This window comes from Bacillus rossius, chromosome 17 (assembly GCF_032445375.1).
Source record: "Bacillus rossius redtenbacheri isolate Brsri chromosome 17, Brsri_v3, whole genome shotgun sequence".
NCBI classification, from domain to species: domain Eukaryota; kingdom Metazoa; phylum Arthropoda; class Insecta; order Phasmatodea; family Bacillidae; genus Bacillus; species Bacillus rossius.
The window spans coordinates 12760837-12784454 of NC_086344.1; the positions used below are offsets into that span (position 1 = coordinate 12760837).

The 23618-nt window shown below is 42.1% G+C and overlaps 1 protein-coding gene across 1 annotated transcript in view; it reads left to right on the forward strand.

Moving 5' to 3' along the window:
- Positions 1 to 23618, forward strand: part of LOC134540996 (electroneutral sodium bicarbonate exchanger 1) — a 168898-nt gene that overhangs the window by 107357 nt on the left and 37923 nt on the right. Inside the window, exons 8-16 of the mRNA XM_063384108.1 lie at positions 4996 to 5094; positions 7936 to 8063; positions 10816 to 11001; positions 14239 to 14445; positions 15060 to 15199; positions 18424 to 18687; positions 21177 to 21342; positions 22009 to 22146; positions 22839 to 22988. Of these exons, the coding sequence (XP_063240178.1) occupies positions 4996 to 5094; positions 7936 to 8063; positions 10816 to 11001; positions 14239 to 14445; positions 15060 to 15199; positions 18424 to 18687; positions 21177 to 21342; positions 22009 to 22146; positions 22839 to 22988 (1478 nt within the window). The remainder of the gene's footprint in view (positions 1 to 4995; positions 5095 to 7935; positions 8064 to 10815; positions 11002 to 14238; positions 14446 to 15059; positions 15200 to 18423; positions 18688 to 21176; positions 21343 to 22008; positions 22147 to 22838; positions 22989 to 23618) is intronic.

A 23618-nucleotide genomic window follows, 5' to 3' on the forward strand; every position in this document is an offset into this window, starting at 1 on the left:
AGAGAGCCACACCCGATGTTCCCCGAAGTTCATGCTCGCTTATTTTGCCGTTCTATCTCATTGTATAAACCGGTGTGGCATTAAATTTTGCGGTAGATTAGGATAGGTTAGCTACATTATAATTTCTTTAAAACATTGTGGATGGTTGGTTATATTAGGTAAGTATAGCTACATTAAAAATACTGTAAAATCATTTTATGTTTGCTTAGCAAATAACTTTTTAATAAGTAGCTATCCAGGGCTAGGAAAACGTTTACATGATTTCACAGTATCTTTAATGCAGCTATCCTAACCAAATCAACCGTCCACAATGGTTTAAAGTATTTATAATGTAGCTAACCTAACCTAATTGACCATTAGTTATCATGAGTTACAATGAACAAAAAAAAAACAGAAGATGCACGATCGGGCGTTTGGCTCTCTCGTCTGTGAAAATAAGTCTTCCCCTTCCTCTTCTGCACCAGTGTGGTTTTTTTTATTATGCATTCATGCAACCTTATTTTTGTACCTCTTGTCTTTCTTGTTTTTTTTTTTTTATTTTTCTTGTCAGATCCACTAAGTTGAAATCAGATACACTATAAGAGCGGTATTCCAAGAAGTTCTCATTCTGGTAAGGTAGCGAATAAGCACTGCCTTGTTGGGATACAACCGTAACCTTAACTCGCGGGTCGTATTCCAGAACGTGTCCAAATCGAATCCCAGTAAGGGAAACAGATCGGCAGACCTTTTAATAAGCGGTTCCCTGCGCGAGGCTAGAAAACTGGTTCCAACGCATTCTAGCCGACGTTTCGCCTCCATCGATGTAAATTGTTTTAAGGCAAAAATACTTGAGATCGCATAAAAATGGAACTGCCTTTCTAATATTTTCTCTCGTACTTTTTTTTTTAAGTTGCGATTATTTCTTGTTGTGACCATTGAAGTGTACGAAACGTATTCCAGGATAGTTTCGCTACCACAAAGTTTTATTTGGCACACCAACACGCTTGGTACGCCCCTTCGACGATCACGAAAGTGACTATGTACGGGTTAATGGCGCCAGACGCGGACCCCGCCATCTGGACGAAATCGCCGAAAAAGTGAAGCTCTGCGCATGTGCGGAAGTTTGGGCAACAAATAGGTCACGGATAGGTAGAGACCGGAAAAATTCGCGGGTTCAATGACCTCCAGGGTAGACTACAATATCCTCTACACACTCGGGCAAATGCCAACTGTTCATTGGCTGCTGACTTGTGAGTCGTCTCGACTGGGTGGCCTGTGATTCGACACTTCTATGAATGAGTATCTCTAATTGGCCCTCATTCCTCCAGATTAACAGTGAACCAATGACAGAAGTAGCACTAAAGTATAATCATTTGAATTTTAGCATAACACGAAATGAACCCGCGAATTTTTCAGGTCTCTACGGATAGGACACCACAAATCCGTTCTCTTAAAACAAGGGACTTGCCGTGACCTGTGTTAAGTGTTTGTGAGCGGTTTTGTGCACTATGAATACAGGTGTAGCATATTCAACACTACCTAAACCTGTATTTTTGTGTCTTGGAATACCGGCGTGAGTGTTTTTGTTGAAACTTCCACTTGCTGTTCGTGTTTATGTGTTTTATGTACAGTGTCACTCCTAAACCCCTTTTTGCAATCTAGCACGAGAACATGAATGCAGTCATCTTCATCATGACAATCAGGATTAAAGCTTACTGAACAATTATGCGTCATTAAAAAATAGCGTGTCTAACAATTTCATGCCCGGTTTGATTCCTATATATTTGAGTAACTAAATTTCACGCATTTTATCTAGAAAGTAGTTTGTAACTTTGGCAATGTCAGTACCTGATTTTGTTTTACTTTGCTGATTAAACTTATCCTTTGACAAAAACGCGTCAGTAGTTAGATATGTGAGATAAATAGTGTCTTCTAAGTAATTAATAATACTATATAAAGCATAATTATTAATTATTTTAAGTGGACTCCATACATAAATTCTGTGGCAAACCACTAATGTTGCCAGGTTTTATTTAGTTACCGTCTAATCAAATCCTGCTCACACATTACCACAATTCTGCGCTATTTTGAAGTTCGATCAGATACATTGAATTATTTTTAAATTGATAATTTATACATTTGTATAAGTATAAAGAATTCAAACAAAGCGTGCGATAATTTTCATTTAAAAAATATATATATTCAAGTATTTCTGGTTGAACAGCAATATGTTCGCTTTTCTCGTAAAGTTTCCATGAAAATGTTGTTAATGAGAACCTTTCCGCTATCAGCTTCTTTGTGTCTGATAGTTCCGTTCTCTTGAGAATCTAAGATAGCTTATGTCTGTGGCAGTCACTTGTAAGTTATTTAATGATAGTTTTCGACTGTTCCTAAAGCTTGATTAGTAAATTCTATTTAGTTTGGTGTACCATCAATTCCCTTCGCCATAACGAAACGGTTTATGAAACGTGGACATTCGAAGTTATGAGATTAAGTACAAATATTTAAAACTGAACATATGTTTAAATTAAAAAAATGTTCTGGATTAGTCACATTACTGCCTTTACAAACAACATTCAGCATACTTTAATCAGAATTTACGGATAAAAAAGCCGACGCATTTTTATTCCAGAAAATCCAAATAGGAACATTAGTACACCATATCAGAAAAAAAAATCCCTTTCAGCACACCCTTCAGGCGTAGGTAGATTTCGAAGTACCTATTTCTTCTGAAGATATTTTGGTAACTTCCATAAACTTCTGGAACATTTTAAGAACCTAGTGTGCATAACATATTTATGTTCTCCAATATTACAAAATTATCGATTAAGCATTTTCTCAATTTCCATGCAGCTACATTTACATTTGACAGTTAACTTTTAAACCTTGTTATTTTCATCCCTTGCAGTAATAATTGGTCGTATAAAAAAAATTCCAGACGAAAGTCGTAGATAAAATTTATGGTTTTGCAATAAATTAGAATGGATTTAATAGTGTTTGTACATGGTACGGAATTACTGAATTTTTTTTTATTCTACCCTTGTTTTTAATCTTCTGCAATGGTTCTTTTATAAAGAATTGTTGTAGACAAATGTTTTGGATAAAAAATGTACCATTTACAAATAATTCAAACGGATTTGATAGTGTGCCTACTAAGGGAGTTATGATTTTTTTTTTGTCCTCCAACTCTTGTTTTTTTCAACCCCTTTCAGTTATGGTTGATCGTATCAAAAATGTTTTTAGGCAAATGTTTTTGGTATTACTCCTACCAGTTATAATACGTATAATAAATGGGAGTTACAGACAGTGATTTTTCTGTTATTCAAAAGACCTTCCCCATTTATATCCCTTTGGTTGGATATTGTCCATGAATGAACTAAGCCAAGATTTTCCACTCCTAGATTTTATGTATCAGTTCAGAAGTGATTTGTGAAACATTACGGCAGTTATCGTGTTCATAAAATTGTGATATATATGTAATTGTTTATAAACTTTTGAGTTTACTATGGTTTTGGGGTATATGAACCACGAAACTAAAACTATATAAAAAAATTTCGGATGACGCACTTTGGTTACGGCTACAATGGGTAGTAAATATTTCTTTGAAATATGCCTGAAGAGCTCACACAATATCCAACTTACAAAAATTCATTTCATTTTGTCATTTTATTTCCATTTCATTTGTTTTTTACCATCCCACAGTTTCGAAATATAATTTACACTTGTTTAGGATATAAATATCTTAAACTTTACGGTAGCAGTTTCTATAATAATTAATGTAATGAAGGTAAATTAACTGCGAATAAAAGTTTTTGTAATGAGTCAAATCTGGTATTTATTTAAGCCGAATCTGTTTATTTTTCATATTTGAAAATCTAGTCCTGCTTTTATTGCATAATCTTTTCTCCAGTTTATTCAGTGTATATTTACATATAGTTAACCATTTGTACATTATCCAATAAATTATGAAATCAAAACTTTATAATGAATATCAAAACTATAGTTTATGGTCAATGAAAAGAATAGCACTCAAAATCAAGCAAAATACTTTAAATTATTTTTTAGCTGAAATTCAGTAAAATAGTTTTGGCTGGGATCACATTTAAGAAGGTATTAAATTTGGAGTAATATTTTACTTAGGAGCGTAATATATCCTACTTCGAAATTTATTAGGATTATTTTATTTTTTTGTATTTTAGGTCGTCTTGTATTCCAGCTTGAATTAAAGTTAATTTAATATTGTCTTCTTGGATTTTATATTATACTCTGCTTCATTTTAACTTGAAATCTTTTCATATGCAGTAGAATTTTTTTTGTGTCGTCCTACAATTAATGTTGTCTTTTATTCCGACGGATGTGTGAGAATTTGAATCGTTGGTGTTGTATTCCAATAGTTTAAAGGCTAAATATTGTGGGGGGGAAAGACATTGACTATTGACTGTACTCATGAGTAAAGAGCATGTTGCAATTTGATTCCCGGAGAGATGACTTGATGTAAGCTTTTGGACATACGCCATTGCTAAGCACTTTTTCTGTAGAAGAAAACTAAAAAAAATACCCAATTGGGTTCAATATTTTTGTGCTGACATCATTTGTGGTTTTTTTTTTTGTTCTCTTAGTCCATTTTTCTTTGTTTTTCTTTGTTTGTTGACCATATTCCTGTTATGGAATATTATATGGCGTTTATATCCTGTTGAAAACAGCAATTTTTTTGCTTAATTTGTGTTTTTTGTCTTTTGGGTATTTTTTTAGTTTTCTTCTACAGAAAAAAGTGCTTAGCAATGGCGTATGTCCAATAGCTTACATCAAGTCATGCACTCCCATTGCAGAAATATTTCAAAGATAATTCCCGGAGAGATGTTATCCCGAAGGCGATGTTGTGGCCGGCTGCTACACGCGGCGGCGCATGGCCCAGTGTCGCACGGGCGCGCAACTGTAGAGTGTGTGACCGAGGTGACTTCTCCCTGTAGCGCAACTGTAGAGTGTGTGACTGAGGTGACTTCTCCTCCCCTGCAGTGGACGAGTCACCCCCCTCGGCGCCTCTGCAGGCGTCTACGCCCGTCACCCACAAGTCGGCGTCAGACTTTGGTCGTTTCCTTTCCGTGCCTGGACCTGGTAAACCCCCCTTTCTCTTTCTCCTGCGCGTTCGTCTCGCCTGCCCGAGCCTGCCCGAGCCTGCCCGAGCCTGCCCGAGCCTGCCCGAGCCTGCCCGATGCTCGTTCGCCTCGCCTTCCTGCATGCGTGTCCGTGGTGGAGAAGCCTAAGATATCCATCAAGTTCTGTCCCTGCCCGAACACGCCCGAATATTCACCTTTGGCCAACCTCGGGATTTGTTTCATTTTTGCGCAGGGAAAAAATGGATTCAAATATTAAAAGTGGTCGGTTAGGTTAGCTCTACATTAAAACACTTTCAGACACTATGGACGGTTAGTTAGGTTAGTATAGCTACATTAAAATAAACAGAGAAATATAAATATATGTATAAATAAACCCGAGGTTGGCCGAAGGTGAATATTCGGGCGTGTTCGGGCAGGGACAGAACTTGATGTACATCTTAGGCTTTCCCGTCCGTGGTGACGGCTTACCAAACAAGACTGGCCACTTCGCAACTTTCTCGCGTCTTTTCCGTGCGCTTGTACGTGCTTTGTTTGCAACGACGTCACAACTGTCATGCTTGGTCTTTACTCATTTAAATCCATCTTAATTTTCTGTTACTGTTCACGATTTGAGAAATTCGTTTGTGATTGGCCAAATCCATGATAAAAAAAAGGGGTAAAATTATAAACTAACATAAACATTTTTTTTTTAAATATTTATGATAAAATTATCGCGCAAAAAAAATGAGTGTACTCGAAGTTGGCATTTGTTTGATAAGTTGCATGATGAAGGAAAAAAACTGCATAGCTAATTATCGCATTAGAACCTTCCATTGCATCCGTTGCATGTTTTGTGTTGTATCTGCATGCAAGATGAATGTTTTTTTTAATGAGTATTCTGACTTGTTCCAAGTGGTAACTGAGAACTAAATAACCCTTTTTGAGGTACCTTTGAAAAATATTTAATATTTTAAGAAACTTTAATAAATTGTTTTTTTTTCTCTGATTGATTAATATTTTGAGGAGAAATCAAGCAAAGTAGTTATATTATGCTGATATAAAATTAATAACTATCTATATTCTGTGTACACCATTAACATGTCCATTAGATTTGATAGTGATGATTAGCAAGTTGCAGAATATATATTTTTTTTGAACATTTTGGTTACAGATACACATAAGTGATTAAAATGTATGTTTCCAAAATAAGAATAGTTATAATTTTTTTTAAGTAATCTCTTCTTCAGAAAATATTTCATTATTATATTTTTTATTTCAAATAATTCTAAGACTGTTGTGTGTGGTATTCAATGACTTCAATTGCAGCTGATATCAAAACATTATTTATTTTTTAATGTTGGAATGGCGCAATTGTATGCCCACATACGCTGTGGACAGCAAGGAGAATGTTCGAGCTCAAGTAGGTAACAGATTGTAAACTGTGCATCAAACATAACTAAAATACCAATTCTAGCCATTTTTTAAAAATATTGGATTCGATTAATTTAATTAATATGTTTTAAATTAATATTTGAATTTTTTTGCTTTAGTATTCAGTTGAAATACAAATAATAAACTTAATCACAATTTTTGCATTTATTATATGTTTCAGTTACGTGAGATAGGTATGCAATTTTTGACACCATCATGGTTTCAATAGTTTTAAGGCAATAATTAATTGTTTTCGTTAACATTTTCTAATTTCGTCTTCGTCAAAGCAAACTATATAATTTAACGCAGTGCCTGAAGTTATTAGTGATTGGCTGCTACAAAAAAATTTTCCCTGTGAAGTGATTGGTGTTAAGTATTGAATTAATATTTTGGGGATTACTGGATAAGTAATGAAAAAGTGAGGTTAGGAATTATTTTGTATTAAAATTTAAATTCCATAATACACATCCAGTTTTAATATTTGTATGATGAGAATTCAATTAGACATTTAACTGTATTTTGGTTAATATTATCGATGATCTTAATTTATAATTTATAAATGTTTTAATGTAAAATAGATGTAAGTAAATTAATTTTTTTAATATTAAATAATAAAAAATATATATTAGTATACAAAAATAGAACACTATAATGTAAATATCTAATATAATAACGTATAATTAAAATGTAAATAATTAATTAGAGTTTTATCATTAAATATCTTTAATTATTAATTAAATTTAAATTGAACTGACCTATAATAATATATCAATATAGTTATCTATTTGTAAAAATTGCTGTCAATGTACACTATGACATGGTTCAATGTGTGTGATGGCTGCTTGAAAACAAAAGCAAAATTTTCGAAACTAAACGATGCGTAACCGTCATGGGCGTCGCAAGGATATATTTTTTGGGGGGGGGGGGGGACTGCAAATGATTTAGTTGTTGAGGAATATCCATTCCCTGAAGAAAAAAAAAAGCGGGGGGTCTGGGGGTCCTCCCCCGGGAAAATTTGGGGTTTGAAGGTGCAAAAAGGTGGTTTTTAAGCATTTTTCTTTCCTAAATATTCTAATTATAGTTGGTTGCCATATATAATTTATTTTTTTCAAAAAATATTTTCAGAGAACAAATTTGTAAAAACACAGTGCTCACATTACCACGATTGGACTAAATTCACCATGCGCAACATATGGGTTATATCATAGAAATCATATTTTTAATATTACTACGAAACTAAATATATGTATTAATTGGAGGGGACGAAATTGAAGACTTTTTATTATTGGGGGGGACGTGTCCCCCACGTCCCCCCCCCCTTCCGGTTGCGACGCCCATGGTAACCGTTATGGAATGAAATGTTCTGAAAGCAAGATGGCGTCGCGGTAAAGACGAGCAGTGTCTCTAATGGACGCCGTGTCTCGCGCAGGGAGCTCCGTGGCCCAGCAGCCACCAGACCACGGGAACATCCAGCACAGCCACAGTTCGTCCTCCATCACACACAACCAGAGCGCCAGCCACTTGGGCGACGTCAGCGGCGATGCTAGTCCGCCCAAGGTGAGTCACAGAAGATTAAATTCACAAATACCTCTGTTTGCCGACCTCCGTAGCGTAGTCGGATGCACACCGGCTTACGGTGCTAGGGGTCCTGGGTTCGAGTCCCGGGTAAGACGTGGGTGTTAATTTACATTAAGAGATTTGATTGCTACGATATGATATTGATTCGAATAATATAGTTCTGGTTGTGAGCGAAAGCCGTTAACCACACAAGCATTAAAAAAACAAATCCTCTGTTTTGAGTGTTTGACAATCTCCCACGTGGATCGCCTGTTCTTCGATGACACAGATTCCTTGACGCCACTCACGCTGCCTGATTAATTTTTGAATAAGTATTAAAATGAAAATGATCTCAGGGGGCAAAAGGGGGGTTCGGCCTCGTGGCTGCAGGCAGGAGTGCGTCGTTAGCAGGGACGTCGGAACGGGGGGGGGGGGGGGGGCAGCAGGGGCGAGTCGCCCCCGTGCTGTTATGCATGGGGGGGGGGGCGGGGCGAGAGTAGCATTTCGCCCCCGTCCTTTTCACAGAATAAATGTTTGGTCCTAGCAATATTTTTCTCAACCAGTAGTTACAAACGTTGCATTGGTGATCACATTGATTAGAAAATCAAATTTATGATTGTCAATAGACTGTAAAATGATTGCAAATTCCTAGATGGTATTTCATTTAAATTGTACTACATCTACTGTCAGAGTAGTATTTAATACATAGTACGTCATCAAATTCTTGGAATGGTATATTTAATATTTTGGTTCGGAAACTCATTAAATAGCACAATATTGCATCTAAAATTCCAAATTTTTTCCGGGGGAAGGCCCCCGGCCCCCCCGCTCTAGGACTGACGTGTGATACATCTTTTCGCCCCCCCCCCCCCCCCCCCCACTCATGAAAACGTTCCGACGTCCCTGGTCGTTAGTTTAAACTACCTGGGCTGTTCAGGCCACCCAGGACGCCTTGGAATGAAAGGAAACTGACTGGAAAGACACTGCACTTTATTAAGTCTGATACACTTGCTGGTCCAACCCTGGCCGAGTCTGTTGTCAGACCGTCTCTACACGGTCGGTTTAACACAACCGACGTTGCGCGCGAACAGGTTAGTCGGCAAACGCGTGTAGACGTTCCATCATGAGGCCGGCACTGACAAACTAAAGGCCGCGGCGAAACACTGCAGCACTGAAAAGTTGCGACTAAATTTGTGTTACGACTGAAATTGAATATGAAATGTCAAAAGTACACGATCAACAGTTCTTAAACAGGAAAGCAATTACATATAATTATAAGTCAAAGTTCGTGATGGATTGCAAATACGTTTAGATGTACGTGAAAATATACCGCGAGACGTGACTGTTACCTTTGAATATATATACTGTATAGAAGTCGCCAGCCCCGGTTAAAATTTCTAATACGGTTTTGAGGTAGTTGGTTAATTCACCGCTGCAATCGCCACCATCTCTAGGGCATCGACTTGTGGTGGTCTCTAGCGGACAAGTGTCGAACTCTTTAAACACCCCTTCCCCCTCCTGTGGAACGACGTTGAGCTGCAGTGAATGATATGTGGCCCGGGGGGGGGGGGGGAATGACAGCGGGCGACAGCGCTGCGCTCTAACGTGTAAATAACAACTAAGACGATACAGGGCGTTACGGCAGCGCACTGCAGCGGTGAAGTTCCCAAGCTGCTCATCATACGCTTCTGAAAAACGTAGAGTAAATCCTATCCACTCGCGACTTCTATACAGTATATATATTCAAAGCTGTTACTGATGACTGCCGTGACGCGGCTGGATTGTGAACACGTAACACAAGTGAAATATAATAACGTTAAATAAACTATGAACCTAGACAAACCTAACTTGATAATAAACGCTAAAACATTAAAGTTACTGTAGATCGCCGTGACGCGGCTGGATCACATTTATACTTTTAAGAAAAGAAACGCACGTTAAACTGAAATTACAGGTTACATCTTTGCAAATTGCAGAAGACAGAACGCTTTTCGACCAGGAGTCGCCATTTTGCGCAGGTGGCGCTGCGAGCGAGGGTACAACAAAGCAGTGCTCGCGCGTGCGCTTCATCACAAACTGTTTGAGTTACTCTTCAATTGTGACCTTGAACCAACACATTTAAAATTTATAGCTGGGACATTATTTATGGACATAACTGTATTGTAAAATTGAATCATACTTAAAAATTAATGTTAAATTAATGATTTTTGACGTGACAACGTCTAATAAATCGACGAACGCCGGCTGCACGCACGAAAAAGGATGACTCGTTGTCCCGTTACGCTCATTGTACGCTTGCGCCGCATCTATCTCTCTTCCACTCGATTGGAACAACCATCGATTTGACTTTTTCGAGGCACATTAAACTTGAAACACTACCCATTCGTTTCCTACTTTTCCTATCACCGTCCTATCCTTAACAGAATAACATAGATTGGAAGAAGTTAAATAGCAAACATGTATAAAAGTTATGGTTAAAATAATCTGTTCGTTAAAGTAATAAACATATTTGAATTAATGAGTGCAAATAAAAGTAAATTTATCGATTAAATTGTAGATTTCATTTCACTCCTTCTTTGTATCCATACAAAATAGTGAAAATTCAATAAAAATGATTCAATTTTATTCATAAAAGTATGCAATCATTTCATCAGTGTTTTGTTATGACGTTGTCACGTTAAACTATCGTCCGCTAACCGACTTTACAGACAACCAATTTTTTTTTTCTGCTGACTTTTTGTTTTCTCTGCAGGGCAACATGCACTTCATGAGGAAACTCCCTGCTGGGGCAGAAGCGTCAAACATACTCGTCGGGGAAGTGGACTTCTTGGACAAGACACTGTCCGCCTTCATCAGACTGAGCCAGGCCAACTTCTTGGGGGATCTGACGGAGGTTCCGGTGCCGACTCGCTTCCTGTTCATACTGCTGGGCCCCCGAGTGAGCATAACTAGAGTCCCGGAAATCTCGCGGATTCCTCTGGCCTCAGGATAGAATTCAAAGTTATAGGTGTGCTCGACCCATGTTCACTTTCCCATCATTGGTTGATTTCTTAGCGAGAACATGTTTATCCATGTTATTTGGCGCTACCTGATTCGCTTACTTCTCTCCTAGCTGGACATCGTTGGCTCACGGTCGTAGAGGGGCGTGTCCAGATAACTGCGGTCCAATCATGAACACAGTGCGACAGTGTGGAGGTTTGCATTCTAGCTTGTGACTAAATTAATCCGCGAAATTTCCGTGGCTCTAAGCTAACATGTTTCATTGCCGTGTCACGTGACGTAACCATGTGTGTGTGGGGGGGGGGGGGTTCGTAGCGTCCGTCCGGACTCCCCCTTCCAGATTTAAACAGAATAAAAAATTGTGTATGGCTGTGTCACGGACACGGCCGTGTGTTGTACGTGAATATGTGTACGTTACAGATATTATTTCCTGTATAAAATATAAAATACGCTGTTTTTTTATATTTTTACACTATATATATATATATGTTCACTATTTTTCAATAATGTTTTACATAATTATGCAATCGAGAGCCGACGATTAAAACCCAAACGAACGTCGTAGCTTCTCCGAGTCAAAAGTTGTACTAAATGGAAATCTCGAAACGCAGCAAAAATTACTTCAAAATGGTGGCGCTTCCCCCCTCCACCCCGTACTTAGCGTAACGAATTCTTTGATCCTTTAGCTATCCAGTGGTGTAATTAAATTTTGGATGGAGATGATAGATATGTAGCTGTAACATCAAACTGTATCTTGCGAATTTTGTTATCATTCGTTTATTGAATTGCCTCCCACTGTGGAAGCAATTTTAAAGACGTATTCACGTCAAAAATAGGCAAATTATAGGATGAGTATACTACCGCAACTTGGATGAATAAGGTTACAGATAAATTATTCTGGAAGGATTATTGCAATACTTAGGGGGCTACAATAATGTATTTCCTCCCCATTATAGCCTGACATACCTCAAGTACAGAAGCGACAGGAATTGTTATTCCGAGTAGCCTTTATTTAATATCGGCTTGCGCACGTGTATTTCATACAAACTGGACATGGGTGTTTCATGTATTAAATAACGTTAATATATATCTATTTTAGACATGTTTTTAACAAAAAACAACAAGCAATTGTCTTGTGAACAAAGTAATGAAAATCATTAAATTAAAACTTAAATCATAAATTCTTCAGTTTCCATTTCTCAGGCACAATCATCGCTTAAAATTATTTGCGTAAACGTTTGAGTTCTAAAAGTATTATATATCCTGAGATTTCAGTGTGACAATAAATTTTCTTTGAAATATTAGCTATAAAGAAAACTTACTAAAAAAATGATTTAATCATTATACTTGACCCCTTCCACGGAATTATGGCTACTGCTCTAGCTGTAAGTAAACTATATAAGCCTTTGTTTCACTTGTGTGCAGAGTAAATTTACAACAACCAAGGAAACATCATCGGTGGCGACTGAGGTCAAAGTTAAAGGTCAAGATTCAGGTCATAGGTCAAGTTCAAGGTCATCGAGGATGGCCGCCGTGATATCTTAGGTCTGTCATTGACCCCATCTTCTCAATCCTCACCTAGAACCCAGCGCTCGGACATACTTTACTACACTACTAACCTTGTATAGATCTATACATATTTGAAACCACAGTCAACATAGAGAACAACAGGGATAAGTTAGAGAACTTTACCACCATCCAGCTCTCAGTTTATTCTCCAACCCTGAAGATGCCAGTTGCATGCCTACCGAAACGTCAGTACACACTATCACTGCATCCTGGCTCCGTCTCAAAAGCCTTATTACTCTTATCTTACTGCAGGAGAGGGGAGAGAGTATCATCAATGTTTACACAGTTGGACTAAGATCGTATTTTTAAGAAGCATTATTCAACTATTTATTATTTAGTGTCAAAAAAAATCCATAATTTTTTTAGTTTAATTTTTTTGAGTAGTGGGTAACTCCCTAAAAAATCATTTCAAAGAAAAAGTGGTAAATGTGTTTTCTTCCTATTTTTTTTCGAAAAGAATCACCTGTTGGAGATTTTCGGTGTAGTTTAAAAACATCATGCAGCCTGTGTGTGGCTTGCTATTACACCAGACTGTCGTTTGAAGTGCAACACAGAGTCTCCATCTGAGCAGAAAAAGACTACATTTATTTTACTGAAGACTAATTAAGTTCGCAAAATTGTTTTCTAAATTATATATAGGCTCATGTCAGATTTCGACCAATATTTACTCAAAAGATTATCGGAATTTTGTATTACATTATAACGACGTGGAGCTCGTCCAGTCTGTTTCTGGCCAGTGCCTTTCCTTCCACGCTTTCCACCACTCGCCCCATCACGCGATTACATTTCCTGTTGAACTTGGCAAGAACCAAACAAGTCTACTTAATTTTACTGTCTTTTGGCCCGATATTTCACATTCGCCAGAAATGGAGGAGAGTAAAAGTCCCTGGTCATTTAAAAACCACTAATTTAGTCTGCATGAGAATGCAGGCATTTTGAGTTCATGCAAGATTATACCGAAAAGTAAGTCAGTTATACCGCATAACACCGAAATGCAGCGAAATACGCCTCAATTACCTCATTATAGCTATGAAGATATACAATTAATTTCATGAATCTTTACTTTACATTTTTTTTATTTAAAACCCTAAAATGTTACGTACAAACTAAAAAAATCGTTTCTGTTTACAGTATTTTCAAAGAGAGGTAAATAAAGTTAATAAAAGCAGTATATCACGCAGACGAGGCGCGCAGAGAAACATCACAAAAAATAATGAACATGTACAACAATTTTCGGGTTTTAACATTGCATATTGGTTTTATATTATTTCATGTTTTGTTGTAGATTTTTTTTATTAACTTTATCCCGTCAATATAATGTATTATTGTTTACTGTACACGTTTTCAAAGTGTCTTACCGTGAATTGTTGAAGCAGGTGATTAAAGTAATAAATTGTGCTTGATTATTAGTTTTATTGCATGTGGTTAAATTTCAATGACAATAAAGACGAAATCCACTATTTTTAATGACGAAAGCTGCGCTACATCAACTACATGAGATCTCGGCTCTGATCGTGAGACAGAGTGACGTGATGTGGCATTATGTGATGTGGCATGATGTAATGTGACGTGGCATGACGTGGTGTGATGTGATGTGGGTGCACAGGGAGGCATCGGCCGCTACCACGAGATCGGGCGCGCCATGGCGACGCTCATGTCCGACGAGGTGTTCCACGACGTGGCCTACAAGGCGCGCAACAGGAACCACCTGCTGGCGGCCATGGACGAGTTCCTGGACGTGGTGACGGTGCTGCCTCCTGGCGAGTGGGACCCCGCCATCCGCATAGAGCCGCCGGCGGACATCCCCTCGCAGGTGAGCCCCGCTATGTGCCCTGGTCGAACCCCGCTCTGCTACCATGACACAACAGGGTTGCGAACGTTCCACTCCTGCGTTGTTATTTCACAAGGATAATTGGGCTGGGTGGATTCATTTTATTCATCTTTCTTTTTAATGCACTAAAACCCTTTGAGTCACATTACATGATGCTACAACCGTTGGTGGAAAGCAGAACCACTTGGCGACGAATCTTTCAAAATGTAGAGTGTAAACAAGATCATTCCTGCAATCGTGACCAGTTCGAGCAAAATGAAATTCAAAGCAGTTGGAGTAAAAAAAAAGATGTAACCAAATCTAGTTGAAGCAAAATGCATCATATCCAGGCATGTATATCCTACCATATCCTGCTATGTTATCCTTCCATATCCTGTGATTTATTCTACGGTTCATATCCTACTGATGAGATTTTATCCTACCGTATTCTGCAATCGTATCCTGCTGAGTTTAGTGACAATGACAGACAGTGGCAAGCAGTGACAGTGACAGTGACATGCAGAGACGGCGACAGGCAGTGGTAGCAACAGACAGTGGCGGTGACAAGATGGTGGCGGTGACAGGCAGTGACAGTGACGGTGTGCGACTGCCCGCAGGACCAGAGGAAGCGGCCCCCGGAGAAGGAGGAGCAGGCGGAGGAAGAGGACGAGCAGAAGATTCGCGAGGAGTCAGGCCTCGTGCGGTCCGGCCGGCTGTTCGGGGGCCTCGTCAACGACATCAAGAGGAAGGTCCCGTGGTAAGTGCCAGCGACTTGGTCCAGGCATCGCCTTCTCGCCACAACACACGGTGTTCTAGAACCGGCGTGTCGTGTTTCCAAAGTGCGCGTTTTTCAATTATCGTCAACAGAGCTTTTCAAAGAAAATCATGTGGTCTTTTTTTTTTACACCGTTAGATTGGAGTTAGACATGTGTGGCATGGAAACGGACAATTTTAACACATTAAGATCAAGTGTTGTTAGTGTGACTGACCAAACTTGAGCCAATAGGGTGCCAAGCGTATAGGCTTCGGCCTGAGACGCACCTAGTCTTCCTCCCTAACCGGGAACCCTCTCAAACACACTTAGTTTTAGTTAGGTTAGGAAACAAAATTAGAAATCACTTTTACTAAGTAATTAGTCATCAATTAGATGAATGAACATTACTAACATAAAACTTTGTACTAAAACCTCTATCACAAGTTTTTTTTTTTTTAACGTGACAACGTCTAATAAATCGATGAACACCTGCTGCACGCACGAAAAAGTGTCCCGTTTAACACATTGTTCTGTTACACTGTGTCCCATTACGCTCATTGTACGCTTGCGCCGCATCTATCTCTCTTCCACTCGACTGTTTATAAAGTGAAGTGAAAAGTTAATGTGCTTTTCATTTCTTATTACAACAACAATTTCGGCAATAAAGGTTAATTATTCTTGCATTTTAACAAACTGATTACTAGTATCATTTCAAGTAATTATTCTTTTATTATTAAAATAAAAATGATTCAATTTTATTCATAAAAGTATGCAATCATTTCATCATTGTTTTGTTATGACGTCACGTTAAACTATCGTCCGTAAACCGACTTTACAGACGACCAATTATTTTTTTTTGCTAGTAGTTACGGGCCCGCCCAACAGATAGCGTCATGTGTCGCGCGAAACATGGTGGTTTCAGTTCCCACTGTAAGAGTCGCACTTGTCAGCTCGCCCTCGGACACGGTGTAACGTGCGCGTGTGAGTGTGTGCGTGCCCAGGTACTGGTCGGACTTCAAGGACGCGCTGGCCCTGCAGTGCGTGTGTGTGTGCGTGCCCAGGTACTGGTTGGACTTCAAGGACGTGCTGGCCCTGCAGTGCGTGTGTGTGTGTGCGTGCCCAGGTACTGGTCGGACTTCAAGGACGCGCTGGCCCTGCAGTGCGTGTGTGTGTGCGTGCCCAGGTACTGGTTGGACTTCAAGGACGAGCTGGCCCTGCAGTGCGTGTGTGTGTGCGTGCCCAGGTACTGGTCGGACTTCAAGGACGAGCTGGCCCTGCAGTGCGTGTGTGTGTGTGTGCGTGCCCAGGTACTGGTCGGACTTCAAGGACGCGCTGGCCCTGCAGTGCGTGTGTGTGTGTGTGCGTGCCCAGGTACTGGTCGGACTTCAAGGACGCGCTGGCCCTGCACTGCGTGTGTGTGTATGTGCGTGCCCAGGTACTGGTCGGACTTCAAGGACGAGCTGGCCCTGCAGTGTGTGTGTGTGTATGTGCGTGCCCAGGTACTGGTCGGACTTCAAGGACGCGCTGGCCCTGTAGTGCGTGTGTGTGTGTGTGCGTGCCCAGGTACTGGTCGGACTTCAAGGACGAGCTGGCCCTGCAGTGCGTGTGTGTGTGTGTGTGTGCCCAGGTACTGGTCGGACTTCAAGGACGCGCTGGCCCTGCAGTGCGTGTGTGTGTGTGTGCGTGCCCAGGTACTGGTTGGACTTCAAGGACGAGCTGGCCCTGCAGTGCGTGTGTGTGTGCGTGTGCGTGCCCGGGTACTGGTTGGACTTCAAGGACGAGCTGGCCCTGCAGTGCGTGTGTGTGTGCGTGTGCGTGCCCGGGTACTGGTCGGATTTCAAGGACGCGCTGGCCCTGCAGTGCGTGTGTGTATGTGCGTGCCCAGGTACTGGTCGGACTTCAAGGACGAGCTGGCCCTGCAGTGCGTGTGTGTGTGTGTGCGTGCCCAGGTACTGGTCGGACTTCAAGGACGTGCTGGCCCTGCAGTGCGTGTGTGTGTGCATGCCCAGGTACTGGTCGGACTTCAAGGACGTGCTGGCCCTGCAGTGCGCGTGTGTGCGTGTGCGTGCCCAGGTACTGGTCGGACTTCAATGACGCGCTGTCCCTGCAGTGCATGTGTGTGTGTGTGCGTGCCCAGGTACTGGTCGGACTTCAATGACGCGCTGGCCCTGCAGTGCGTGTGTGTGTGTGTGCGTGCCCAGGTACTGGTCGGACTTCAATGACGCGCTGGCCCTGCAGTGCGTGTGTGTGCGTGTGCGTGCCCAGGTACTGGTCGGACTTCAAGGACGCGCTGGCCCTGCAGTGCATGTGTGTGTGTGTGCATGCCCAGGTACTGGTCGGACTTCAAGGACGCGCTGGCCCTGCAGTGCGTGTGTGTGTTTGTGCGTGCCCAGGTACTGGTCGGACTTCAAGGACGCGCTGGCCCTGCAGTGCGTGTGTGTATGTGCGTGCCCAGGTACTGGTCGGACTTCAAGGACGAGCTGGCCCTGCAGTGCGTGTGTGTGTGTGCGTGCCCAGGTACTGGTCGGACTTCAAGGACGCGCTGTCCCTGCAGTGCATGTGTGTGTGTGTGTGCATGCCCAGGTACTGGTCGGACTTCAAGGACGTGCTGGCCCTGCAGTGCGTGTGTGTGTGTGTGTGTGCGTGCCCAGGTACTGGTCGGACTTCAAGGACGTGCTGGCCCTGCAGTGCGTGTGTGTGTGTGTGTGTGCGTGCCCAGGTACTGCTTGGACTTCAAGGACGCGCTGGCCCTGCAGTGCGTGCGTGTGTGTGTGCGTGCCCAGGTACTGGTTGGACTTCAAGGACGAGCTGGCCCTGCAGTGCGTGTGTGTGTGCGTGTGCGTGCCCGGGTACTGGTCGGACTTCAAGGACGCGCTGGCCCTGCAGTGCGTGTGTGTATGTGCGTGCCCAGGTACTGGTCGGACTTCAAGGACGAGCTGGCCCTGCAGTGCGTGTGTGTGTGTGTGCGTGCCCAGGTACTGGTCGGACTTCAAGGACGCGCTGGCCCTGCAGTGCATGTGTGTGTGTGCGTGCCCAGGTACTGGTCGGACTTCAATGATGCGCTGGCCCTGCAGTGCGTGTGTGTGTGTGTGCGTGCCCAGGTACTGGTCGGACTTCAAGGACGTGCTGGCCCTGCAGTGCGTGTGTGTGTGTGCATGCCCAGGTACTGGTCGGACTTCTAGGACGTGCTGGCCCTGCAGTGCGTGTGTGTGCGTGTGCGTGCCCAGGTACTGGTCGGACTTCAAGGACGCGCTGGCCCTGCAGTGCGTGGCCTCGTGGATCTTCCTGTACTTCGCCTGCCTGTCGCCCATCATCACGTTCGGCGGCCTGCTGGGCCAGGCCACGGGCAACAACATCGCCGCCATGGAGTCCCTGCTGTCAGGCTTCGTGTCCGGCCTGGGCTACGGCTTCTTCTCGGGCCAGCCGCTCACCATCCTGGGCTCGACGGGGCCCGTGCTGGTCTTCGAGTCCATCATGTACGAGTTCTGCCAGTGAGTGGCCTCGTCCGCGCCGGACACGCTCGTGAAGCCTTCTTTTCACAGACGAGAGAGCCAAACGCCCGATGGTGCATCTTCGGGGCTTTTTTTGAAGTGAAACTTCTAGTGCGACTTCCAACAAGGTTGCGTTAAACGTTCAACGCTACCATGGAGGGGGTATGAAAGCACTGTTCCGTTAAACATTCAACGCTCCTGGGGAGGGGGAATAGAAAGAGACAGAGCGAGAGTGAATGCGTGGCACTCGAACGCATGCGCGTAGTATACCTGTTACAGGCCAGCGCGAGCGTTAGCAACGTGTAGCGTCCAATATTACAACGCAAGAGGGAGAGAGAAAGAAAGATACACAAAGGTAGAAAGTAGGAGAGAGAAAGAGAGTGAGTCGGCAGATCCCAAGCACATGCGCGTGGTATTCTTGCTATGCAGCGAAGTAAATAGTGAAGTTTCACTTCTTCCGCGCAGAGGGACTCCACGCACTATTTTCTTTTTTGTTCATTGTAACTCATGATAACTAATGGTCATTTAGGTTAGGTTAGCTACATTATAAATACTTTAAAACATTGTGGACGGTTGATTTGGTTAGGATAGCTACATTAAAGATACTGAGATGGAACGGGGGGGGAAGAAAGCGAGCATGAACTTCGGGGAACTTCGGGTGTGGCTCTCTCGTCTGTGAAAAGAAGGCTTCCCAAACTCCTCCTCCCCCCCCCCCCCCCCGGCTCTCTTTTAATCCAAGAGGTGCCGCCATTTTCAAGTCTGGCCAGCGGCGCCAGCCACCTCGGCTACGCCACTGCACTCTCCCGAAGGATCTGAATTTTAGCTGAAAACAGGAGGAGCTCTAACTCCGAGTAAATGACCACAGGAGAGGGGTCAGAGTCACAAATCGCAAGTCACGAACATAATAAATTTTTTTGTCAAAAACCTATAAGCAGGCTTGGTATCCTGGGACCTGTATCAGGGGCCAAGCGAACAAAAATAAATCTTGTCAAAGTCTCGAACCGCACGGAGAGGCATTCATTCCCGCCGATACCACTTTTACTGGCCGCTTGCACTCTTTACACCTCAGCGGGACGTGGGTTCGAACATTCACCTGGGCGTACCTGACTTTATTGTTCACATTTATAACACAATAAAAAGTTTAAGAGATTAAACTTAACAAGCAGAAACAGTAGGCTGGTAATTAAAAAACCCTGTTTTTAAAATGATCCTATATTTCTTATTAATATATAAATACGTTAATTGAATTTTTTTTCGTAAATATGTTTTTTGTATAAACAAAAGTAATTATTTCTACAGTAAATGAAGTTTAATATTTGAAACTTGTAAGACGAGTGCATTTATACTTTAAATTTTTCTCTTGCAGTTGCATCATTCACACAGTGCACGGAGCTTCAAGAAAAAAACAATGTGATTTTGAAAATACTCAAGATATACGAGTGGGGGTCTGCTTACGAAAAGCATTTAAAAGTTCGCTGAGGGCCGAAAAGTACTTTTGATTTTGGATTAGGTTTTTAAACTATATTTTTAGAAGAGTTAAAATGGCTAAAACGCATGTTTTCAGAGTAATTTTTAGGCGTAAAACAACCGGTACAGATTCTTGAAAGCACTCAAGGGACTTGCATCACACCTTTATCTTCATTTCTCCGCCACATAATGTTACGGTCGCCGCTCATATGCACTGGGAGAAGACTGCGCGCCAGTCCAGAGGAGACACCGCGCTAGAAGCACCAGCGAGCGTCGCGCTTATCATCCCGCCTCACTAACACACATATACCCCTGACGAGGCGGGCCCATTAAAAGGGCCCCGCCTCGTCAGGGGTGTGTGTGTGTTAGTGAGGCGGGATGATAAGTGCGATGCTCGATGGTATTTATAGCGTGGTATCGCTTCTAAGCGCAAGGCTCTGAATTGACGCGTAGTCTTCTCGTCGTCACAGGATAACTGTGAAATTTGAGCGGTGACCGTAACATTATATGGCCGATAATTGAAGATAAAGGTGTAATGCAAGTCCCTTAAGTGCTTTTAATAATCTGTACCTACTGGTTGTTTTACGCCTAAAAATTACTCTCAAAACATGCGTTTTAGCCATTTTAACTCTTCTAGAAATACAGTTTAAAAACATGATCCAAAATTAAAAGTACTTTTCGGGCCTCAGCGAACTCTTAAATGCTTTTCGTAGACATATTCCACTCGGATATCTTGAGTAGTTTAGAAATCGCGTTGTTTTTCCTGAAGCTCTGCACAGTGGGGGATCCAGGATTTTGGTTTGGGAGGGGCTTGACCCAGCTGAGGCTATGCTTTATCAAGGCAAACACTAAAACAATAGTGGACCCAGATGCTTTTGGGGGGGGGGGCTTGAGCCCCTTAGCCCCCCCTCTGGATCCGCTACTGGCTATGCACACCGTCTGTGTGACCAGGTAGGCGGGCCCCTTAAGCCATCAACACGTACTCTCTAGGTCGGTGCCAGGGTCGTGTCCCGGGTTCGCAGGCAGCGCGACTGGGAGTACTTGTCGTTCCGGCTGTGGATCGGCGTGTGGATCGGGATCATCCTGCTGATCCTGGTGGCCGTTGACGCCAGCGCCTTCGTCTGCTACATCACCCGCTTCACCGAGGAGAACTTCGCCACGCTCATCGCTCTCATCTTCATCTACAAGGTAGGCCTGCCTCCACCAGTGCGCGCGCAGCTCGCTTTTCACTGGTGCTCATGTTACACACCGCAAAAAAACAGTGAAATATGTTATACCATAGGAATATATCGGCAGCAATAATAAAACTGTTCAAGATAAAAAAATTTGCCTAATTTGGATAATTTATGAAAAAAAAAATGGAAATGGCTTTTGAAATTACGTAAAACCCAAAAATATAGTTTTTTTTGTCTGTTTGTTTACATATTTGTACCGTCTTGACGTGTTTTAGTAATAGGGTCTCTCGGTAACCTGAACACTAGGTTATATATTATAAGTAGATATTCCCAACCCCATGGGCCCCCAGCCCCCCTGGAATCAGAAAGCCCTCCGTCTGAGGAGGCTCAGTTCCATTTGCCATATCGTAACTGTAAAATGGTAATGATAAACGGGAATTCTACAGATTTTCGCCTCTGCGCACCCCTAAGGGGTTGAAAAAAAAGGGGTAAATATGATTTTAAAATAATCACTCATAGTTCCGAAGCTTACGTACATAGTAATAGAACTCGTATGTTTTAACATATTCTCGAAATTCGACCGCTGATGGGGTGAAAGTGTGGTAAATTAAGTTTTTATACTTACTTAGTGATAAATCACTCCTCCGAAGCTAATCCACGTGGTCCGTCGTGTTGGCAGGCTGTGGAGAACGTGCTGCACATAGGCAGAGACTACCCCGTGGACACGGGCAGTGCGGTGGAGTGCTACTGCGTCCCTGGCGGCGACGAGTCACCTCGCAACATCTCGTGGTTCACTCTGTCCGACGAGGAGTGCCAGGTGAGCCAGTTGATGTCCGGTCGAGGCTGCGAGAACTTGTTCACACATTTCTTAGTTCATTTCGTGCGTGTTATTTTATAGCATGTCTTTTTTTTTTTGACGTGACAACGTCTAATAAATCGAACGCCGGCTGCACGCACGAAAAAATTTCTCGTTACGCTCATTGTACGCTTGCGCCGCATCTGTCTCTCTTCCACTCGATTGGAACAACCATCGATTCGACTTTTTCGAGGAACATTAAACTTGAAACACTTCCATTCGTTTCCTACTTTTCCTATCATCGTCCTATCCTTAACAGAATAACACAGATTGGAAGAAGTTAAATAGAAAAACATGTATAAAAGTTATAGTTAAAATAATCTCTTCGTTAAAGTAATAAACATATTTGAATTAATGAGTGCGAATAAAAGTAAATTTATCAATTAAATTGTAGATTTCATTCCACTCCTTCTTTGTATCCATACAAAATGGTGATAATTCAATAAAAATGATTCAATTTATTCATAAAAGTATGCAATAATTTCATCAATGTTTTATGACGTCACGTTATACTATCGTCCGTAAACCGACTTTACAGACAACAATTTTTTTTTTCCTTTTTGGTAATCTGTGTGGGGTGGCGAGTATGGCCATCTGGCAGTGAGATGCTCGCGTGCGCACTACTACAGACGTGTGATGTCTCGATGTTGCAGCAACACAACGGCACCATGTTCGGCCGCGGCTGCTCCGGCAAGTACTACATCCCTGACGTGTTCCTCATGTCCATCATCCTGTTCTTCGGCACCTTCCTCATCTCCGTGCAGCTCAAGGACTTCAAGAACGCCCTCTTCTTCCCGTCCAAGGTACGTCCCGTCCAAGGTACGTCCCGTCGCACTGCAACATCCTGGCGACGTACTGCGATTGCCCGCCTCTTGCCTCAATGCAGACGCGGGGGCATCAAGTCACCAACATTCAAACGTTAAACTACTAGCATCACTGTTCAAGCAGCACTGTCACTTGTACAGCACGCCTCACCTCTGGGTTGTCATGTGGTTGGACTCCCTGACATTCCTGGTCTAGGACTGGGTGTTGTGAAATGGAAACCCGCTACCGAGTTCAAAATGGTCATGCATCGGTCGTCTACCAACTGACTGCTCTGTTCCCCAGCACAATCACTAAGTTTGCTTTACTGGGCTTTTGCGAAGCTATAACAGCATTGTTTGGTTTACTAGTTTAAAATGAAACTGTCAGCCGTGTAATTGCTATCACCTTAACTTAATTGCATTTATTTTAAATTTATGAATACAATGAAAAAATTTATTTTCAGAGCGTGAAATATTTCGTTACTTTATTTCATGAGAAGTGTTTATAAAAAGGTTTCATTGCCTCGTACTCGGGGTTACAAAGCTACACAGAAGTCGTGAATTAAAATATATATTTATATTAATGGGCCAGTAATCAAGCACTGATTCAGAAGATCCTACGTGTTTTTA